The sequence below is a fragment of the Rattus norvegicus genome, chromosome 3 (genome assembly GCF_036323735.1).
Source record: "Rattus norvegicus strain BN/NHsdMcwi chromosome 3, GRCr8, whole genome shotgun sequence".
Classification (NCBI taxonomy): domain Eukaryota; kingdom Metazoa; phylum Chordata; class Mammalia; order Rodentia; family Muridae; genus Rattus; species Rattus norvegicus.
This window is the reverse complement of record NC_086021.1, coordinates 41,737,158-41,758,953: the sequence shown is the minus strand read 5'-3', so window position 1 is coordinate 41,758,953 and position 21,796 is coordinate 41,737,158. Positions and strand designations below refer to the sequence as shown.

General features: G+C 41.5%; 1 protein-coding gene across 28 annotated transcripts in view; it reads left to right on the top strand.

The window, feature by feature from the left end:
• Positions 1-20,858, top strand: part of Strbp (spermatid perinuclear RNA binding protein) — a 140,959-nt gene extending 120,101 nt beyond the window's left edge. For 8 of the 28 annotated variants that reach the window (XM_063284727.1, XM_063284725.1, XM_063284726.1 and 5 more), the window contains 2 exons: positions 4,283-4,327; positions 6,766-7,720. In XM_063284727.1, coding sequence (XP_063140797.1) covers positions 4,283-4,327; positions 6,766-6,842 — 122 coding nt within the window. In that variant the 3' untranslated portion in view covers positions 6,843-7,720. The other 20 variants (XM_063284717.1, XM_063284712.1, XM_063284714.1 and 17 more) reach the window with 7 other exon arrangements.
• Positions 20,859-21,796: the final 938 nt, after the last annotated feature.

The window sequence follows — 21,796 nt, the reverse complement described above, 5'->3', positions numbered from 1 at the left end:
AAGCGTGTGTGTGTGTGTGTGTGTGTGTGTGTGTGTGTGTGTGTGTGTGTATTCAGGGGGTATGGCGTAGATGAAACTCATTTATAGAGAGCCTGTAATATTCCAAGTATTTCCATATAATTTACTTTACTTGTGCTTAATTCTCAGTGTTTCCTTGGGTGGAAGTTTACAGGTAAGGCTGACAGGTCTGGGTGAAATAAGCAGCAGAGTAAGGACTTCAATGCAGGTAATAGTATTCCTGAAGCTGTTGAGCTTTTGTTTTACCACATGGATTTGAGGGAGAGCCAGAAAGCTGCCCACTCTCTGCCTAACGTTCAAATCCATATGTTGTTTTAGTCATGGATGTCCAGGTGGCTTGTTGAAGTGACATTCTTTGCAATGATGGAGTGAAAAATTTCACTTGACAAGCCATTTGTATTTTTTGACTGAGATGAGGTTTATATGAATATTAGGTCTTATCTAGTGTAAGCTCTTCCTTAGAATTGCTTCACTGTGCATGTTGTTGCCATTTCGGAAGTATTCTGAATGATGTCACTTATGAATTACTAGTTTACTCCGTTTGCATACCTGGACGAAATGTCTTACAGAGTCTTCTTGCTTTGAAACATACCAGACATAGAGTTTACACTTGTCTAGCTTATATTGTGGAAGGTGAGGCATGGTAAGCAAGCAATTAAACTTAAATGTGAGAAAAGTCTGAGGGAGGATAGTGAACACTAATGTCACGGGAATGTAAGGGAGTACTGCGATGATCTAGTGGGTCCATGGAGGCTTCCCTGGAGAACTGACACTGGAAGGCAGTGTGGAGAGTTAGTAGGTGTTCAGTGAGAAGGCTGGCCTGAAAGAGCAAGCTGCGTGTGCAGAGACCACTATCAGAGGCTTTTGATTAGAGAAGTGAGGCCTTTTCATAGGCAATAGTTTATTGAGCGCTAGCACAATTCCTGGAAATTTCCTAAATGTCAGAAACCCCTAAACATTTCAGAGTACTTTATACAGATTGGCTTCTTTATTTCCCATATGAGTTTAGTTAGATTCTGATCCATGGTTTGGATTTGGTCTTTAAATCTTAAGAACAGTGGGAAGTCATCAAGGGTTTGAAGGAGAGAACAGCAAAATTAGATGTGAATTATAAATATTTCTCCTCTAGGATAAAGAGCAGATGTAAGCGTGTAGTGGGCACAAAGGCACAAGCTTGGCAGGCTGTTGTAGATGGGTCATCTGTATAATGGATAGTGGAAACTGGTAAATGGGTTAAAAAGATGGGTCAACAGTTCACAGGAAGCAGCATTGTTCATAGGTGAGGTATTTAGACTGAAGAATAAAAAATTTGAAGGGCGCTGTCATTGTTTTTAGCTAGATGAACTAGGTGTTCAATTGTGCCTTTTTGTGGGATAAAGTAAAGTAAGTGTGAAAGGAAATGGGCATGGACTTTGATTCAGTTTGTGTCTAATATTAAGATAATTTTCCGTACTTTATTGAAAATTATTAGCTTTAGCCTTATTCGGCACTGGTTACTTATTGAGGTGAGCCTGTGTTTTGATAGTGTGTTCCTCTCAGTCTCAGTCTGGTAACATCTACCATTGCCAGATCTTCTGTTACTTGCTTCCTGCCTGAAGGTTATGCAGCTGTGTTTAGTACAGTAATGATGAGAGGGAGTGTGTGTGTTTCCTGGTTGTCAGCTTTGGTTCATAAATGGCTTTTGTCTTAAACCATTACTTTGACCTATGTACAAGGCCTGTCTCCTGAAGCTTTTTTAAAAAAAAAAAAAAAGGAAAGAAAATAGTTCTTTAATTGAATAAGAAATTAACTTTAGGTTAATCTAGACCTTGATTTGTTTCAGTGATTGGCATAGATTTTTTTTTTTTTATTTACATATACTTTAACTTTCTTGCCCATTTAGCTGCTATGTATTAACACTGAGGCTCGGACAGTCTTAGTGGACTGATCAGTGGCCAACTTAACTACTCTTTGCTTTTCCTTATGTATACCTTAGCTGTTATTGCATCCTCTTCAAATCTACAGTTTTAGTGTGGACTGTGATTGAGTGTACCAGCACCAAGTTTAATAGTTTAAATGGAGTGCTGTTGTGGTTTGCCCTGAAGTTATTTGTATTTTGATGTTAATTCTACTGCCCCAAGGACAGAGGTCTAGACAACTCAGGTGACTCTACCGGAACCACCTCCCCATTGAATTTGTAAAGTACAGGTGAGGGGCAGGTTCAAGATAGAAGGAGACCTGTCATTGGAGGAGAAGGAAGGATGGGTGGGAGAGAAGTTTGAAGGAAGAGGAGGAGACAGAGAGAGAGAGGCAGAGACAGGAGGGAGAGAGGGGCAAAGAAGTCCTGGCAGGACAACATGGCTGGTGTCCTTAAGATTCTGCTCTGTGTATTTACAGGTTGTTATCAATGTTCTTAAGGGATGGATGGTACCGGGCTTTATATGTTTAAGTGGGCAATTATATCTTATCAGTTGGATCTAAGATTATTGTGTTGTGTGTTCTTTTATGTGAGGGTTTGAGTGTAGGAAAGTGGGATGTGTTTTCGCCAAGATATCTAGCAGATATCTTGGGACACTGGGGTGTGGACCTAGCGAGGTAAAAGAAAACTTTACTTTTTCATTTTTATATTTATACAACAACAGATGGTGTACGACAACAGAGTGCAGAGTAAAAAGTGGTCATCCCTCTGGCATACACTTTAGTGCTTCATAAAAACTGAGCAAAGGTGACTAAGATCTAGCCTGTGGTCCAGTCAGTGTGGCAAGAAACTGATGTTTGATTGAGCGTAATCCAATATAGAGGAAAAGAGGTGGCAGTAGTCCTGGGGAGTTGATACTTGATTCCAGTATCAATGATAAGCTATTCTGATCAGTATAAGCATAAATAGTTCTAGAACAAACAGTTGAGATATAAAACGAAAAATCTTGATTTCAGTAAGGATTTATGTAGTATTGTGCTTTGAGTCAGGGTCTCACTATAGCCCTAGCTGACCTGGAACTTGCTAAATTATAGACCTTGAATATACAGAGACTCTGTCTCCCAACTCTTTGACTAAGATGTGAGCCACCATACCCAGCCTGCTTTGTTCCTGTATATTATTTTGAGACAGGATTTACAGTCTAAGATGCCCCAGAATCTTACTGCATGAAGCCTACCCAGCCTGGTCTCAAACTTGGATCCTCTTGCCTTAGCATTTGTGGTACTTGGATTACTATTGTGCACTTTGTCACAGTTAAGAGACAAGTTAATGTTTCCCCTGGGACTTGACCAAACCATTTCATATTTATATAATTTTAAGTTTTCTCAGAAAGATCCCAGAAAATTGCAGTTTCTGTTAATACGGTGTAGTTAAACCTTACTAGAACACTATAAGGAAGCTTGGGTTTACCAACTTAAAAGATGGGAATATGGCAAATTAGGTCCTCTTTTGTTTAAGGATATATAAGCATTTAGTGTGAGAATTAACTAGTTCAAAAAAGTTTGTGTCTTAGTAGTTTTTACTAATAATCAAGGTTGTGTGTGTGTGAGTGAGGGGGGGAGGGGGGAGAGAGAGAGAGAGAGAGAGGGAGGGAGGGAGGGAGGGAGGGAGAGAGAGAGAGAGAGAGAGAGAGAGAGAGAGAGAGAGAGAGAGACTGATATATCAAGTTACCAACTTTTAGTGAGAGACTTTGTGTTGTGGCTTGGTATTCAGATGCTTTAAATAATGTACCTTATTACTAGGCTCATGGCCTGATTCATGCATTCACTTTAGTGGCATTTCAGGCTACAGCATGCTTTGTCATTGTTTTCTAAAACGAGCCATGGAAAAGTCCTGTGTTCTGTCTTTGGGAAATTGATAATTGCAATTGTTCTAAGAATTATTTTGGTTAACAGTTGTTTATTATGATAGGTATAGGTGATGCAAAGATATGATTTGATTTTTGCCACTTTAGTGGGGCATAGAGGCAAGTAGATAGATTATAGTTCATGTAGAAGTACAGATGGAGGGAGAATAAGAAGAAAGGGAGGAGAGAGACAGAGACAGAGAGACAGAGAGAGAGAGAGAGAGAGAGAGAGAGAGAGAGAGAGAGAGAGAGAGAGAACACAGATGAACAAAGCAGGAGCAGAGGAGGAGGATAAGTTAAGTAAATTAAGGAGATCTGAGTAGGTCATAGTGTGAGGCTTCTGCAACTAAGCAGGACCAGGACTACAATTGTAGGGTGTTCCTAGCTTTCTAGAGTCTGCAGTTCTCCAAGTGTTTGACAATTGGGCCTGGACTGATTGCCACCTTCTTCTTTAACACCAGGTTATGGAACTCCATATGGTTACAGCACAGCTGCCCCTGCATATGGTATGTACACTTTCTTACTGATTCCTCCTCTTAGGAAATTTGTCACAGCAACTCAAAGCATAGTTTGTAACCAGGATTTCAGTAAACAAGTTGGAGGATCTCACAGTTCATTCAAGTGTCCCAACTTAAATTCCTTCTGAAAATGCCACAACCTTGTGGTTCTTGGTTTGGTCTAAGTTGCTCTTCTCTCTGCTTTGCCTGACTGGAGAACTGCTTGTTCTTATTGCCTGTTTCTGACCATATTGAAATTAAATATTCCAAGTAATTCTTCTTACAGCCAGCCTATACTCCATTCAAACGCTACTGAAGGGCCACACCCCAGTTTCTAGCCCAGCCACCTGCCAGTTACATGGCCACAGTGTTAGTTTGTGTATAGAACTTTATGAATGTAGGTGATTTGAGTCAAAAGAAAGTCATCCCTTCAAATTTGTACCCATTAGTCTTTGCTATGCCTTTTGCTTTGGGACTAGATAGATGTCATTGGTCCCACAGAGATGATGGGTTTCATCGCCAATGTTATGCAGAAAGTCAGTAACTGATGCTAGAAACTCCTAGGCCTATTGCTAGGTTTTTGTTTTGTTTTATTTTGTTTTGTTTTTGTTTCTTGTTTTTGGTTTTGGTCAAAATAAAAAATACCAGTAGATATGTGAATGAACCCTAATGGCCCTTTGGATAACTTTTGAATGAGGTTTATGTGGCAATGGAGGCAGTAGGTTTGGAGTCAGTGATATGCTCTTAGACATTCCTCGTAACTCAGGTGCTGTATGTTACGGAATCAGCCATCATCTATAGGATGCTTGTCAATGAGAAAAGAGAGCAAAGGTTGTGTGTGTGTGTGTGTGTGTGTGTGTGTGTGTGTGTGTGTGTGTGTGTGTGTGTGTGTGTGTGTGTGTGTGGTGTGTGGTGTGTGGTGTGTGTGTGTGTGTGTGTGTGTGTGTGTGTGTGTGTACAGCCCCAGCTAGGTGTGCATGCACACAGAAGGCAAAGGTCCTTCCTGCATTGCTATTTGTGGCATGGATCCTCTACATGAGCTCAGACCTTCACATTGTGCCTTTTTCTCTTCACACCTCAGCTTTACCATTTTTATTTTGATGACAATTTAAGTCCTTCTGACATTGCTATACTGAAGTTTAGAATTTAAGTAGTTTCGCAAGGTTCAATTGTCTGCAGGAAGTTTTGTTTGGGTAAAAATGCAGAGCCTAGATTTAAGTCCTTTGCCTGGTTGTATCTCTTGGCACATTCATGTGGCCCAGGCTTCTCCTTATTGTGAACTATACTTCAGTACTAGATCAAGTATTTGTTTTTACTTATATTTCTTTCTGAATTCAGACTGGCTCTTTTTGTTTTGGCATTTGCCCTTTCTGTAGCTTCTTAAAGTCCTGAATGCCTCATCCTAACAAATTGGGGCCAGTTGGTTAACCCAGATGGAGCACACCTGACTTATTTGCTATGCCTGAGTCTGTGTGTCAGTCAGAAAACAACAAGATGAATTCTACTAAAGCATTGCTAGAGACTTTTTCTTTAAAGAATTTGGTTTTTAGACTTTCAGTTACATTCATGTTTTCCTCAGTCTTTTTAATTTTTCTTCTCTGGTCTTTCCTTAACATTCTTTCACCCTGTGGCCTCTGAGCCTCAGAAGGCGCCTCTCTTCCATGTGCCATATAACTGACTTCCAAAGCTGGTGTGATTTGATGCCCCATTTTTCACATAAAAGATATGGTTTTTAAATGTTACTGTGATGCAAATCTACTAAAACAATGCTTTATTTTGGCTGTAAGGTAAATATGTCTTTTGGCCTTTGTAAAGCTGTTGCATGTGGGGTATCTCCCTCTGATCATCTGGTGCTCTTGAATACCTGCTGTTGCTGCTTTGTGATTTCTCCTAGGGCAAACATCAGCATAAAGGCAGGGGTAGATTTCAAATCCTCCTTAGTATGCAGGAGTTTGCGAGGCCACAAGAACGTATTAATTACAAATTAAGTAAACAATTAATCTTTCCAGATTTGCCATGCCAAATTAATGGTAGCCACTGAGAAGACAAACACCTGGTGGTGCTTTGATTAAAGCTGTCTTTCTGAGAGTTGAGGCCCACACAGAAAGCCTTATATCCTGACATTTTTTTCCTTTAATATGTCATGTGCCATATGCATTAGGCACTTTAGGACACACATGTTTAACTGGCATTGATTTAGATTTTTAGAATTCATGCCTGCTCTCTCGGATGTCATTCTGATGTCACTCTATGGCACAGGCCTTTTATTTTAGAGCAGAAAGCATCATGTCTAAGATAGAAGAGCACTTGATTGTGAGAGACCTGTGGGCCTCTTCCAGAACGGTGTGAAGTGGGCTGACTAATCTGGAAATGGTTAATGATAATTACTGTAAGAATTCTTAACCTGAAATTTTTATTGGAGTCCTCTCCGTTTCTTTTCTCTGTAGGTTTGCCCAAGAGAATGGTTCTGTTACCCGTTATGAAATTCCCAACATATCCTGTTCCCCACTACTCATTCTTTTAGCAAATGACAGAAGCTCATTCCTATTGAACAACAATACAGTACAATGCAGAATGTTAGAGAAAAAAGCCTTTTTATCCTGCTTTCTTTGAACACATACTTACTTGATCAAAATTATTTGTAAAGAACATCTTTCCTACTTTTTGATTTTAACAAATGCAAATCCAGTTCTCTAAAACTTGAAAACAAACAAAAGAAACCAGTTCTGTGAAACGGTACCTCATTCCTGGAAATAATTTATACCAGCCCCTTCGTTGTAGGGAAGTCTAGCAGCTCAAAGTTGACGTTTTAAGAGAGTATCAGATTATGTAAAGTTAAATTTGTGAAGGATGTATAGAGTCTCAACACTGATCACAATAAACTGCTTTGTTGTAACACAGAGTACTGCCTGGTTCCTGATGCAGTCACTGATTGGTATCTGAGTGATATGTGCTTGCTCCAGGGCACTGGAATTTGGGCTGTAGTTATTTTTTTTTTTTAAATAAAGTAGAAACTTTTCATTTAAACCTTTACTTTGTAAATAACGAAGTGTGTAATTAAAGCCAATAAAATATGGGTTTGAATATTGTTTTAGCTTATTATTTTTGATTTGTTTTGTTATCAAATTTCAAGGAATTGAAAACTAGTAATAACTTGGCCCTAGAAACCCATTTATTTGTAAGCAAGCCGCTAAAACAAAGCAAAGATGATTTCTCAATCTATTCATTTTGTAAGCTCTATGTACTCCAGTTGTACAAGGGCATCCCCTGATAAGGTTACATTCTGTTATCCCAGCATTGCTTATTAAAATGATGGCACCATCCAAAGATGGGGAAGGAGGATTGTGATTATCTTAGTTTACGAATTTCCAAGTTTAAAAAAAAATAAATTAATCAATCACCCTCTTTTGTTCTTGTGGCCTTCTTCACTCTGTAAGACTCTGTGTTCACTCCTTGACTTTTTCCATGTAGATAGATGATTAGCAGTTGTTTTGGAATCCTTGAAGGGTCTCCTTTCCTCTTCTTTGATATCAGAATCTAAAGCAGCAACAGGATCCCCATAAAAACTTGCTCTCCGATTGTCCCAGTTCTTGTTGAGTGCTGCTGTGAAAAGTGACAGGTTTCAGCCATGGGTCAGCATTTACTTTTAAGACGCCTGATTATACTGGTGGAAACTGGGAGCCAGTAACATTGTGCTGTTCTGTGAAGGGTGCAGACCCAAGTCCTCACTTGCATTCTCACTGTGTTTGGAAAGCTGATGATGTTACTAGAAGGTAATGGTTTCATTAAGGTACTCACCCCCATTCAGGCACGAATGTAGTCCACTGTAGACGTAAGTCACTATTCTTAAAAATGACTTAGGAAGTAACTACCTTTCTGTCAAATTTCTTTTCAAAACCAAGCAGTGCCCATCAGTTGACAGTGGTCTTACTAAACTTATGTATCAGGCTCCCTGGGAAAGGAAGGCAAGATGAGCCTGGGGGCACAAGTGCTGCATCGCTGCTCAAATGTGTATTATACAATCATCTCTTCCTTTCCTTGACCTTTGTTTTCTACTAGTGGTGGGTGATACTTTAATAAAACCTCGTCACTTGCTGAAAATAGCTTTAACTTGTCATTCTCATCATGTGTGTTAGTGGCAAGACATAATGGAGCAGGGCCCCTTTCAGCTGGGAATTTTCATGTTCATTGATTTGTTTTGCTGACCTATGGATGAAACAGAGCCATCACTGAGAAGAAAAAGCATGGCTGCTAGTATCCAGTTTTTATTAATTAAACATTTACAGTGGTCCTGTTTTTGAAATACTATTAATTGGCAGTTGCAGTTGTATTGTTATTTAAAATTATTCATCAAATTTGGACTCTAGGCTGGAATCTGCCTTGAGATTTCTCTTTAGAAAAGACATTTGCAGTCTGTGACTCTGCTTCATAACTCACCCCCTCTCTGATGGAGGAGGAAGCTGTGCTGTTCTCCAACATGATGGCCGTCATTTCAAATGGTTCCTACCAAGTCTTCTCCCTTTCTTAATTTTGTTGTTTGTTGGAAGTTACTAACCATGTTGTAAACCTGCCCAGTTGCTGCAAACTTTTACATTTCTCTGCTTTACTTAAAACAATGGAGCTGTTGACCTATGTTAGAAGTGGTAACCATGCAAGTTCAACTGTTTAAATTCTGTAATGAATTAAGTGTCCTCCCACCTTTTGCCCTTCCCAACCCTTCATTTTGTAATGAAAATTCCACTTACAGTTGAAAGAGCAGAGAAATATAAATGAAGCTCTTAGCTTCTTCCAATTGTGTGAGATTAACATACAGCTCTGCTTCTCTGCTCTTTTCTCCACTGTAGGTGGTTTTTTCATTGACAGCCCCTATTGCCAGCCTCTGAGCGTCGCACCATTTATTATTCACTTGGGTCCTCAAGATTTCTTCTCTGACTTCTAGAACCATCAGGTTGTCTGGCTTGAATGACAATTTTATATCTTGGTCTTAAGAGCAATGTGACCCCTAAGGCTTTCCAGCTTTCAGATCCACCACTCTAACCCTTTTTGAAATCAATGACTGAGAATTTTAATGAAGAGCAATACTTTGTCCAAAGCCACGATGTCTGTTTTAAAGCTCTCCTTTTGGACATGTAGCAATATCTAGATGTAAGCCCTTCAGTGTAGCTCTTGTCAGGGACTTTACAGATCAATGTAGAACTTAGAATCTGTGAGCTGTGCTATCGTCTGACACTTTTTAATCGTTTTTAGCATGTAACTCGAGCTTTTACTTTTCTGACTTTGCCAGTTAACAGTATTATAATTAATCTGAGACAGGTGTCCTCCTTAAGCCATATCTTTTGGTGGGGGCCGGCGCTTCACCAGAGGTGTGGCTGGCAACCTGTGCCCCTTAAGGCTGCAGAAGTGCTGCATCTCTTGTGCCCCATATTGGCTCCATAGATTTCCAACATACCTCATGCCGATGAGGTTCGGTGCATAGTGTGGCGAAGTAAGGGGTTGGGTTTAAGTAGCTCCTGAAATAGTTTGTAATCTCTCAAACTGTTTCCCTTGGGAATGAAATACTTAGTGGTTTTACTTGGATATGCATTTTCTTTTTTCTTCTTTTTTTAAAAAAATGGGTGAATGTTTGAAAAATCATGAATCAGTCACCGTAATTAATTGAAGAGCTGGGAATACCTTGTTAATGTATTTTTAAAACTGGTGTTGGACCCTCTGTGTATTTCAGGTTAATACTTTTAAGCAGTTTTCAGCACGTTTATCTCACTTTATTCTCGTTCTCCTCGGACCTCCGTAGCCATATCACTTGTATAAAATAGGCTGAGATATAGTGACTGTAAGCTGTGATCTCAGTATTCAAAGGTAAGCTCTTTTATTTTCTGATTAAAGAAAACAGTAACCAATTAACACAACCTGCATATATGACAATCATATGATGTATTTGATCTCTTAGGTCTTATGTCACTTGCATTAACTTTAAATTTTTATGGTCTAAATGTAAAATAGTAATTTCCAGCATTTTTTTTTGTATTGTAAATGCTTTATATTCAAGAGAAACATTTCACATTCACTGAATCAAGTGCATGTGGATAGAAATGTAGGATATAATGTATATGTAATTTATACATACAGAAGCACCTGTTTGAATTCAGTTGTAGGAGCACTATCTAAGGAGAGTTAAAACGACAGGGCACTCTCTTCTTGTTCATGGAGCTATGATATCAGAAGCAGTAATGCTGGTGACATGCTGTAGAATTCAAGTGCATTTGCTGCACAGGTTGTGGGGTATAAGTGCCAATCTCTCAAGAAGATAACCTTCTCTGACCTGTGTTGCATGCTTCAATACAGCAACAGCTAGAAGCCATTAAAAAAAAAAAAAGCAATAGAGAATCAAAGACAAAACTATAAACTGTGGGAAGTATATGTAATTGACTGAGTTAAACTAATTATTTAAAGAATCACTTTGAGTGAGGCTAAGAAAAGCAAATACTGAGTCTGCAGAAACCAAATCTGCTTAAGGAATCTGTCTGTCTTTTTTAAGTTGAGTAGCTAGAATATTATTTCTTATATTCAGTCATGAACAGAGTTCATTAAAAGGTTGTAAGGATTAGGCCAAACCTTACCCCACAAATAAACCTCATTATGTTTGTTAGTTGTTATATGCTAAAGCTGTGTGTGTGCGTGCATGCATAAATGAATTTTATGTTTTACGTTTCTTTCTATAGCAGTTTCTGTTCATCGCTAGCATTAAGGCTGCTGGAACTTTGTTCCCACACAGAACCTGCAGTTCATGAGGTCGGCTTCTGTTAAAGGCTGTACAAAGCAGAGCAGAGAAGAGCAGTGCACTGCAGTCCTGTGCCTGCTGATGCCAGGTCCTTTTCTGGGACTGGGGATCAGAACAGAGGCTCTGACCAGTGGAAGCATCTTAAGACTGAATGTTTCCTTGCTGATGGAATTGGCCTTGCTGTAAATAAATACCCTACTTTGGGAGATAGTATATTAACGGTGGCAAAAGTTATTAATTCACTTAGTAGATTAATTATAAAATACTGAATATTTGTAGGCTTTTCAATACCACAGAAATTGGTGTTACTTGAGGATTTCCTCAGGTAGCATATTTCCCTGGTATTCTTGTTCTGGTTATGCCTGAACTTTGCTTTGGTTATGCCACTCATGTTCTGCCCAAGTGTGTGGTCAGAAAATGAGAAGCTCAGCACCACTGCAGCCCTGCTTTTGGCAGCTCTTTATATAGTCCTGCAAAGAACTCAATGGGAAATGTAAACCCTTACTACATTCTTTCAGTGGCAGGTGAGTGTTATCATTATAAGAAACCATTTGCTGTAATTGTCCTGGTTTTTATTTTTCACTAATGATAGGAGTGGAGGAGAAGAGTCAGTAATATGTTAGGAAAATGAGCTAGAGATGTTTTTCTTCCCAAACTGTTTGGAACCTGTAACCAGGGACATTGTAAGGGTGACATGTGAAAGCAGCCCACTCTGAATGGTCTGCCTTTCATTTCCACTCTTTTAATGCCTCAAGTCACCCAGAGACAGACAGATGCTATTGCATTTAGCTTTATTCTCTGCAACATCTAGTGTCAGATAGCTAGGGATCATGATTTCTTAGTGTGACTAGGAGGCTTGGGGAGGGAGATGGGTGGTTTGTCAGTGACAACAGCAGACTCAAGTACCTGGCATCTTGATGAACTTCAACACTGGTGTGTGTTTCTGTACCACCTAACTTACAGAGCACAGTACAGCCGATTTAAGATGAGTTCCCCTTTTCGTAATAGTATTTGGCAGAAGACTATTTTAAGTAAAGAATTCATGTTGGATTAATTATATAAATAAGTATCCTTTTCCACCTACTATTATTTCAATTGGGGATCTTACAGCTTCCATTAATGTTTGAAGCATTGATATTTGGAAGTTTTTAAAAATAGAACCATAATGTAAATTTGGGTTATATAAGATTTACAGCATAGTTAGAGATATAGAATAGAAACCATATGAGAATCTGGGCCAAAGCATTTCTCTCACTCCAGCCCATTTCTGTGGAACTTGGATATCTCATGACTTTATATATTCAAAGCTTTTAATGGTACCTGGCACACAGCAAGTATTCTGAACACTGACTCTGCTCTTCTGGTTAAGGTGATAGGATGGGTATGAGGGAGGTGAGTCTATGCTGATTTAAGCAGCAGGCGTATGGCCTGCTCAGGGTAGAGTTGGGCGTACTCCTTTGTGCTCATAGGCTTGGGCAGCTTCCAGGCTGAGGCCAGACTTGGCAGAACAGGTTTGCTCATATTTCTGCTGCAGCAGTTAAATCAGCCAACTTGCAGTCCAGGGGTTTTATAAATACTTGTTTAGGATTTATGGGTGCTTAGAATTTTACAAGGGCTGAACTTAGACCATCTACCTGCCAATTCCAGTTTCCTACCCACACTGTAGTAATTACAAAACCCACAACGGCCAGAATCTAGTTTTCAACGCTTTTGTGTTTGTTGGTAAAGAACAAATTATCATAGGAAGCATACTAACAATTTCTGTTGACTCATTTTCTGTGACGAGTTCTTGTTTCATGCTTGGACATTCAGTGGAACACATCGGCAGTCATCAGCATGTGATGCCTTCCTCTTATCTGACACACTTAGGGCACTATTAGTCTAGTCTCCTGTATCTGTCTATCTACCTATTTGGATACAATTGGGAAGTTTCTATTTAATACAAGGACACGTGTCTTGTTGGTAAATTGCTGCTGCTGAACTGAATAAAGGGCTTTTATCTACTATGGAAGTGCTGGCTCACACATGCTTGCAAAGACTTGATCTCAGAAGAAGAGGGTGGACAGGTTGAGTCCCAGGCTGGTAGGAGGTGAGTTAAGTGGAAAGTTCCGAGATGCTGTAATTTTAGAAAAATTGTGGTCAAGGATTGATCACCTTTAAGGAGGCCGGTGAGTTAAACTTGTTACCTAGTAGAAGTTACCATATTCCTGCTTAGCTGAAACTGTTGTTAGATTCTTCATCTCACTTAGCCAGCATTTGAAGAAAGGTTGTTAAAGTAGGCATGCATGCACAACCATCAACAAAACAAACCCCTGCCAACAACAACAACGACGACAATCTAAAAAACCAAACCACAACAAAACAACCCTGACCAGTTATCAGAGGAGGATCATGGCCTTTCTTCCTAGAACTTTACCCATTTGTGCAAGTGGCTGCATTGCTACACAAAGGGGCATTGTAACAATTGCACTGTTGCGGTGCACAGGGATGGTCCGCGTCTTGTCTTTGCTGTTGCATGGCTCAGTGGTACATGACCTCAGCACAGTGGCAGTTAGGACATTGCTGGCCCGCTTCTTTGTTTGAGATTATTCTTCCTAGTTTCCTTTGTACAACTAACTATCCTAAATAGTTCAGTTAAAGGCAGCCTTTGTGTAGGACTTAGGCTTGGCCAACATTTTGACATTATAACATTGTCATCTACAGTGTTCATGTGACAACTGTATAACTACCACAAAAATTGACAGGAACTATATTGGGGTCAGAAGAGCTATTTTGGAGAGTGAGCAGATTTAACAACTCAGAATGGGAATGAGAAAGGAACATTGCTAGACTTGGTGTTGTGGGCATGTGTGGCACTGGAACATTCCTAATTCTGAGGCAGCCCTCTTGGAGGTGCTGTTATTTCTGATCTAGACATGAATCTAATGTTCAGGGTTAACTGCTAGAGACAGGAATGAATCAAATCTGTGTTTTTGTACCAAAGCTCCTTTTTGCTCAGTAGGCTACAAATTATAATAAGCAGTGTACACTGGCCCTGATTTCTAGGCCGCCTGTATTAAGCATATCTCTGAGCAGAACAGAATACAGGAATTTTTTGCTTTTTGGGGGTAGGGGTCACTGATGATAAAAGGATATCTAACAAACATAGGATGAAGAAAAAGTGGGCTGTTGAACAGAGGAAGGTTTTGTGTCTAAAGCTTGTTCTATTTGTATGAAGTACCAAGAGTTCTCATTAGCTCTTCTTTCTGGGAACGTATTATTCTATGCTTGAGAAAGGTGATCATGGAGTTTGAGGGGTTTGCTCATGGTGTCTGATATAGAGAGGTAGACCTGGTTAGGTATATAGTAAGGTAGCACATCAAAAGACCCATGCTGATTGAATGGTACTTGACAGTTTGGAATGTGAGTCTTCCCTCCATTTTAGGCCCAAGGTTCAGTGAACATGACTTCAGAGCTGCAGGGTCTTTGGATGTATTTGTTTCTCATCATGATGCTTGCAGGCTACTTCCCGACTTCATCCAATTGCTTAGGGGCAGGAAAATGTGGGGATCCGATCTATGCCCCTGATCTATCATCTTTGCCAACTGACACTTTTCCTGCAAAGCATGCTGTGCTCCAGTGGGGGAATTGGAAGAAAGATTCTTATTCTAACCAAGTTCCAGAGCATCACAGTGTAAAGGAACAGAGATCTGGATAGAACCCAGAGCACTGTAGCACTTTCCTTTTCTGTGCTCCATTTCTTGCTCTGAGTCCTGCAGATGTAGTGATGCATGGAATGCTTTTCATGGAACTAAAACCTCAGAGGTCTTTGCAAACCAACTGCTTATTTGTGGCAAAACACTGTGGCTTCTAATTAGTGAGTATTGAGCCACACAGAGGAAATTACTTTTCTGTGCTGCTCTGAGGGTTAACAGAAACTCCACTAGGAATTAGCTTTGAGTCCTGCAACTGAAGGACCTAGAAGTTTGCTCTTATTAGTAAAGTGACTTTACTCAATTACATAGTGCTTGGTGTCAGGCTCTGCATGCTCTTGATTGTGTCCTGCTCAGCTGGTCCTGTGCATTCCTCACCACCCTACTTCACAAAGGCCATTTGATATGTGTCCTTCTTCTGTTTGGGGCACATTCTACTTATCCTTCTTCTAGACTTTGGGGACTATACAGTGTGTGCCTTATAAAATGGAACAAACAGAACCAATCGAGCTCTTCTTTTCCCTTTCCTGCCCTAGCTCATGTTCTCCCTGATTCCTGTGGAAATGGATTGCTAATCAGCTCTAAGCTAGGAAGCCTGGTTTTTTGCTAGTGGCACAGTGGAATATTAATAGTCTTGTAATGTTACCAAAACCGTATATAATGAAGTACATCTTAGTGGATGCGCTTGGAGAAATTCTGGGCTTTTAGAAATGTGATCTATTTTTTTGGGGGGGGGGTTGGCTAGTCCACATGTGTAGAATCTGTCCTACATATTTGAGTCTACATTAAGAAAAAATAATGGATATCCTCCTCTGAGATGTTAAAACAAAATATGGAGATTGTCACTTGAGGAACTCAGAAAAGCTTACGTCACCTAGAAACAAGGTCAAAGGACCAGGATGTCAAGGCCAATGAAGGGGTGGCCTTAGGCAAACATGGATAGTCTTACCAGTTATTTTAAAGGATCTTTATTTACTTATATGTGGTTCAAGAAGGGTAAAGACAACTAGTGGACAGTTTGACGTGAAGGTGCTACAGGAGTGCAGGTGAGGTGCTTTAGAAGAACACAAGGTAAGAAAGAAGTGTGACTGTGGGATGCTGATAGCATATGCTGAAGCCTTTGGTGGTGCATGAGGAAGACTGAGTTCATAATAGTCTTAGCTGTGCAGTGACACCCTGTCAAAAGCAACACCACAGCTAGTTGCTTTGGGTGGTGTAGAAGAAATTGTGCCATGGGATGTCCATTTTAATCACCTGTGAAAGGACTGGGCTACACTGCTGGAAATAGCTCCTCTTTCTTCAGCATATAAACTTGCTGAGAGAAACCTTCACTCCATTTCTTAACCCTCTACTTTGGCTGTGCTCAGTGTTGGGAATGCCACATGATGAGGTTTTCAGCCTAGGAGAACTGAACAATGACAAATGACCAGGTGTAAGGAGCAGGAAAGGGAGGTCAGGAGGTCTAAGCAGAATCAGAGCTGTTCTCCGTAGTAGAATTGCCAAAGCCAGCTGTTCTGCTCTACCTGCTCATAGGGATCATATTCCTGGTTTCAGGGTTGATGTCTAATAGGCCCATTTTCAGTTTTGAAGAGCATGGGAAGAAGAGCCATGGGGTGAGTTGACTTAGAGCATAGGAAGGGCAGAGTCAGAATTGCAGTAGTCCTTGTCCAAGTGACTCAGACCTTCAGATGGTATAGCACAGAGCAATGAGGGGATTCTGGAGGGGACCTTGGCAGGGATGTCTGTGACCAGAAGAAGGCGCAGCCTGTTACATCTCGTGAAATGGTTAATAGGGTGAGATAGTAGGTGGGAGTTATTTTCCAGAACCACCTTTTGAAGAGCCCTGGGTGCTGTTTTGTGATTACTATTCTTCAGTGTGGTAGGGAAATTGTGAAAGAACAGCCAGCCAAGAGCCTCATGGTTGGACTGTTGAGAAGGGGGCTGTTGCCACGCCCAGTAAGGATGGAGGGAGTTGCCAGAGCTGTAGCAGAGATGGGCAGCAGCAGTCTCTGCTCAGAGGTCTGGTTGCTCCATTGCACTGTGGAGGGCCACGTCTGTTCTTCATAAGTAGATGTGATGGGCCATCCTATCAGGAGGGTGGTGCTGCCTCAGACCAGGAAGGTCATGTTTAGAGCCCCTGGGGTGGAGCAAGGGCTCCAATGGTGCTGTGGGAAGACGGCATCAGGCATTCCCCCCGCCCCACCCCTTTTATTTTTAACAAGGCTGGGTCTGCCCATTACAACATGATAGGTACTAGATATTCTCTTATACTGGGGTCTTTTGCTTTCATTTAGATTTCTTTTTTTAATTTTAAAAATTTAGCCTGTGTAAGGGCAAGTGCCTTTTGGGGTGTCTGTATAGTATAGGCTAGCCATTGGAAAGCAATTTTCTCTATAGAGGTTCTTAAGGAAGAAAAAGATATGTGATTACTAAAGGGTTAATGTCCATCTAGCCATGTCTCTTGGGTGTCATGGACAGGAAACCAGGTGGGAATCACAAGGAGCATATTTTTTTTTTTTTTTTTTTTAGTGCTGGGAATGTGTATGTGTGTGTCTGTGCACGTGTGTGCGCGCGCATGCTCTTCAAAAGTAGGGCCTATTACATAGTAGGCTGCTACTATACCAGTGAGTGAATCAGGATGGATTTCTGTGCTACTGAATTTATGTACCTCTTTTGGGGACTAGACTGGAGGTAGCTATTATTTGGAGGCCCTAGGTCAGAACTTTGGAAAAGTTAAAGGTATTTGTGATACCAAATCTGTCAGTGAGAACTCCAGGGCCATATAGATGTCATCTTCTCATCTGTTACAATGAAAATCTGTTGCGAGCTCTCCTCCTACCCTATGCCAACAACCTTTTCCTTTCCAGAATCCTTCCAGAATTTACTCACCACATTGGAGAATGGTAAAGAGCTGGATGGGTGGAGTGAGCATTGTGGGGCACACAGTTGCTACCACACTCTAAACTCTGCAGCATGAAATTACCTCAGATGGTATAGGCGTTGGTCTGTGTGGCAGGGTCTAATCACTTATTACTTACATACCAGGCCAGAAGCTAGCCCTGGCCTTAGACTGTAGAAGATTATTTACCCTTTTATATTTGCCGTTTGGCAGGTTCCAGCTCTCCTATGCACAGGAAAGTGCAGATCCCATCAGCAGGAAGCGACAGGTACACACTGCTGGGCAAAGAGTGAGACAGCAGGGCTCAGGAAGGTCCATGATGAGCTCCCAGAGTAGGGAAGATGTTTGCGTTGGGGAAAGCCCACGGGAGGCAGCAGCTATGTAGTTAGACCTAGAGGATGATGTGGTTTCTCCAAGAGAACAGGTCCAGATGGTAGAGAGGTTGTGTCTCAGCTACAACCTCTGTGGGGGTGACGACAGGCTGAGGAGTGCAGAGTATTCTCTAGGTGGTGGGTAGTTGACAGATGAGTTTAGGAGGGTCAAGTGACCACAGCCACATTACATTGAATAATGTCACTCTGATCATGGTAGACATGCCTGTGACTACAAATGATAACTCTGCTTAGTGTGGGTCAGATGTGTACGGGGTGAGGCACTCTTAGAATCATGATGAAAAGTACAGCTGGAATGTTGGAAGGTTTTTGTGCCAGGATGCCTTCGTGATGAATGAGTGGTGTCACATGACAATTCTTCAGGCCTTTTCTCTCTTGTGAGCCTAGATATCACTAACAACCTTGCTCTTTTTTTGTATCCAGGCCAATTTTGGCTTTGGCCCGGTGTTTCTAGGGTAAAATTGTGAACACATATCCCCATCCTTACCCCCTTTAGAACCAAATCACAGAGCAAGAAAGCTGTATGGAATGTAGACACACTTAAAGCCAGTCCTTGCAGCTTTCTACTGACAGCTGACTACTGTCCTGGTGCATCCTGGCCTGGAGGGTACCCTCTCTTCCAGGTAATTTCCTCAGTGCAGCTTTTAGCCAGGTTGAAAGCAGCTTTCATTTAGAAAGTTTCAGCAACAACTGCTTGCTTTCAGTCAGTTTTTGTCATCTGCAGACATTCTGCAAGGTGGTATGCTTAGGAGACATATTGGGTGTCTCAAGCCTGTCTTCACTCCCTCTAGTGCAATGGTTCTCAATCTTCCTAATGCTGCTATCTTTTTAATACAGGTCCTCACTTTGTGGTAAACCGCAACCAGGAGAATATTATTATTTTTTTTGCTACTTCATAATTACAATTTTGCTATTGTTATGAATCATGCCACAGGGGTCTTGCTGCCTGGTCAGATATGGGATACCTCTTTTGGTGATAGAAGAAGCATTCCTCAACATTTTCTAGAGAAGTTTCTGGGTTCATGGGAGGGAAGATGATTTGTGTATGGAATAGAAGGGAGTCTGGCTTTGCCTTGATAGTGTGCAAGTCTGTCTATAGCTGATACTAGGAATATATTCTCTTTCTGGTTTTTCAAGACAGGGTTTCTCTGTGTATGCCTGGCTGTCCTGGAACTCCAGCTATAGACCAGGCTACTCTCAAACTCATGGAGATCTGCCTGCCTCTGCCTCCTGAGTGCTGGGATTACAGGGTATGCACCACCACATTCGGCTCAGGAATATTCTTTTATTTGGCAGCCAAGTTCTGAAAAGCGCTATAGCCTCATAGGGTGGTTTTTGTCACTTGGCATGGAATCAGCCAATGATAGACCTTTGCCTGTTGACTGTATCATAGCCTTCAGTTACAGGCTTAATGCCATGATGATGGTCAACATTTTAAATAAAAATCTATGTCCCTTAGCTATTTACACTGTACTTGGAGCCAGAAAAATGTTTTTATTCCTAGTCAGTCAGTCAGTCAGTCAGTCAGTCAGTCAGTCAGTCAGTCAGTCAGTCAGGGAAATGAATCAAGAGTAAGGAGAGGAGTATTAAGGTAGTTATAAAGACTGTCTTTCAGGTTCTTCCTGTAACGTGGAAAGTTGCAATTCTAATTTCTGGTTTCTTGCCTTTCACTGAGTGGTTGATATGCTCCACCCTTCCTGGCTGAGTGTACCTTCCCACTCTGGCCAAGGAACTTGGCTGTTGTTTAGTGAATCAGAAACAGGACACAAGGATCTAAGTATAAACCTGTCCCCTGAACATAGTCATGTACCAGCTGACCCTCAAGGTATCAGTGGTATCCATTTGTGAAGAAAGATTTGGATGTGAGCCCCATGAGCCTACATTCCACAAGTACTCTACTGTTAACCTGACCCAAGGATAGAAATGTTGCTGCTACCATATGCATGAAGCCCCTTCTCTAACATTCATCTTTTATGCTCAGGCTGCCTGGTGCCATCAGGTAGTGTTCACTCCTCACAAAGAATCTAAGGATGTTGAGTGCTGTTTTTTCCTCCTAGCCCACTCCCACGGTAGTGGTGTGGGTGGTCTTACCTACCCTTATTCATGTTTCTGGAAAAGCATATTTAGTTGCAGAAACTGCCGGACTTGGCCAGAGCATCCTTAGCCTGTCTAGGGTCCTTGCTTTGTATCCCAGGAACTGGGAGTAGCACTGGGCTCATGAAGCACACCAAGGCTCAAAAAACAAGTACTTTGTTGTCCAGGAGAAAACCTGCCTTTTGGAGAGTTACAGGTGGCATTTTTCTCCTGGCTTTAGCTTATTTGGGTCTGATGTTGGCCAAGTTAGTGCTTAGGAGTCTGTTTATAATGCCCATTTGTATTTACTGTTTTCCCAAGTATACAGTGTAAATAGCATAATTTGCAGTACAAAGTCTTTGGCAATAATTTCATGATGTATACTGTTAAACATTGGAAACCACAAGCACCACGGACTGCCCCTTGCTTTCTGGGCCTGTGGTGACATGTAGACTCTGGACTTTCCAAGTGTCAACGTGCTTGAAGCAGCAGCCTGCATGTGTGGACTATCATCAGTGCCTCGCCCAGAGATGCCTGGCCTTCATCCAAAGGGACCCTGCGAGCAGCACCCACACTGCGGCTCCTTTGTGTGGAATATGTTGGACTCTGCCATAGACTCCTTGTCTGGCTGCTGCGGTTTGTAATGCCTTGACATGTTGCATTTCTTTCCCATTTGGATGAATAAAAATAAACGCTGTGTAAAATAGGAATGGCCTGGACTATTCTGTGCAGGACTCACTCTACTGAAAAGTTACAGTGCCAGCTGCAGAGATGCCTCAGGGGTTAAAAGGGCTCACTGGTCTTTTAGAGGGCCTAAATTCAGCCTTAGTACTCACCCAGTAGATCCAATGCCCTAAATTCAGCCTTAGTACTCACCCAGTAGATCCAATGCCCTCTTCTGGCCTGTACACATGGTTACTTACCCAAACACATACAGACATACCAATAAAATTGAATCAAGTGCAAGCCCCACTCCCTTTCCTCAGACAAATTCAGCTCATCTTGGAGGTTTTTCACTTCATACAGAGGAAATGTGTGCATGTGTCCTTACATGGTCAGTGATTTGGGGGCCTGTGTAGTTTCAAACTTACAATTGGCCCTGAGTGGTGTTGTCATGTTGCATAGGTGCTCAGTCTAAACCTTTTAGATCCTTCACTCTAACTGTCCCATGAGTTAGCAAGATGCAAGCATTACCAGAAACAGGAGTAGAACATCTGCAGGGCAGCAGCAAGCAATTGACTCCAAAGGTGGGGAAGCTCGTCCTCCAGCAGCCAGCTCTGGGAAACCTTCTGGAGACTACTGTGACGCTTGGTTCAGTGGCTGGGTAAGTAGACAGTTGCACTGGGTGTTGTCTTGAAGCTCCTTAAAACTTAGGGCTCCATGTTTTCTCTGCACACTATCAGCTTGAACTTAAAAGACTTGCTGGTAGGGACTCAAAAGAGCCAGCTTGTTTCTACTGCATTTGCATTCCCAGGGCCTGAGAGTGCACTCTTTTTTGTAATGGGCTCAGTCCACAGCAAAAAGTTTGTTGGGGAACTAGGGAAGGGAAGAGAGGATGAAAAATACGTGACAGGAGTTAAGGGTCTCTTGCAGTGACAGCAACCCTTATGAGGCAGGCAGGCAGGCAGAGAAAGGTTGAGTATA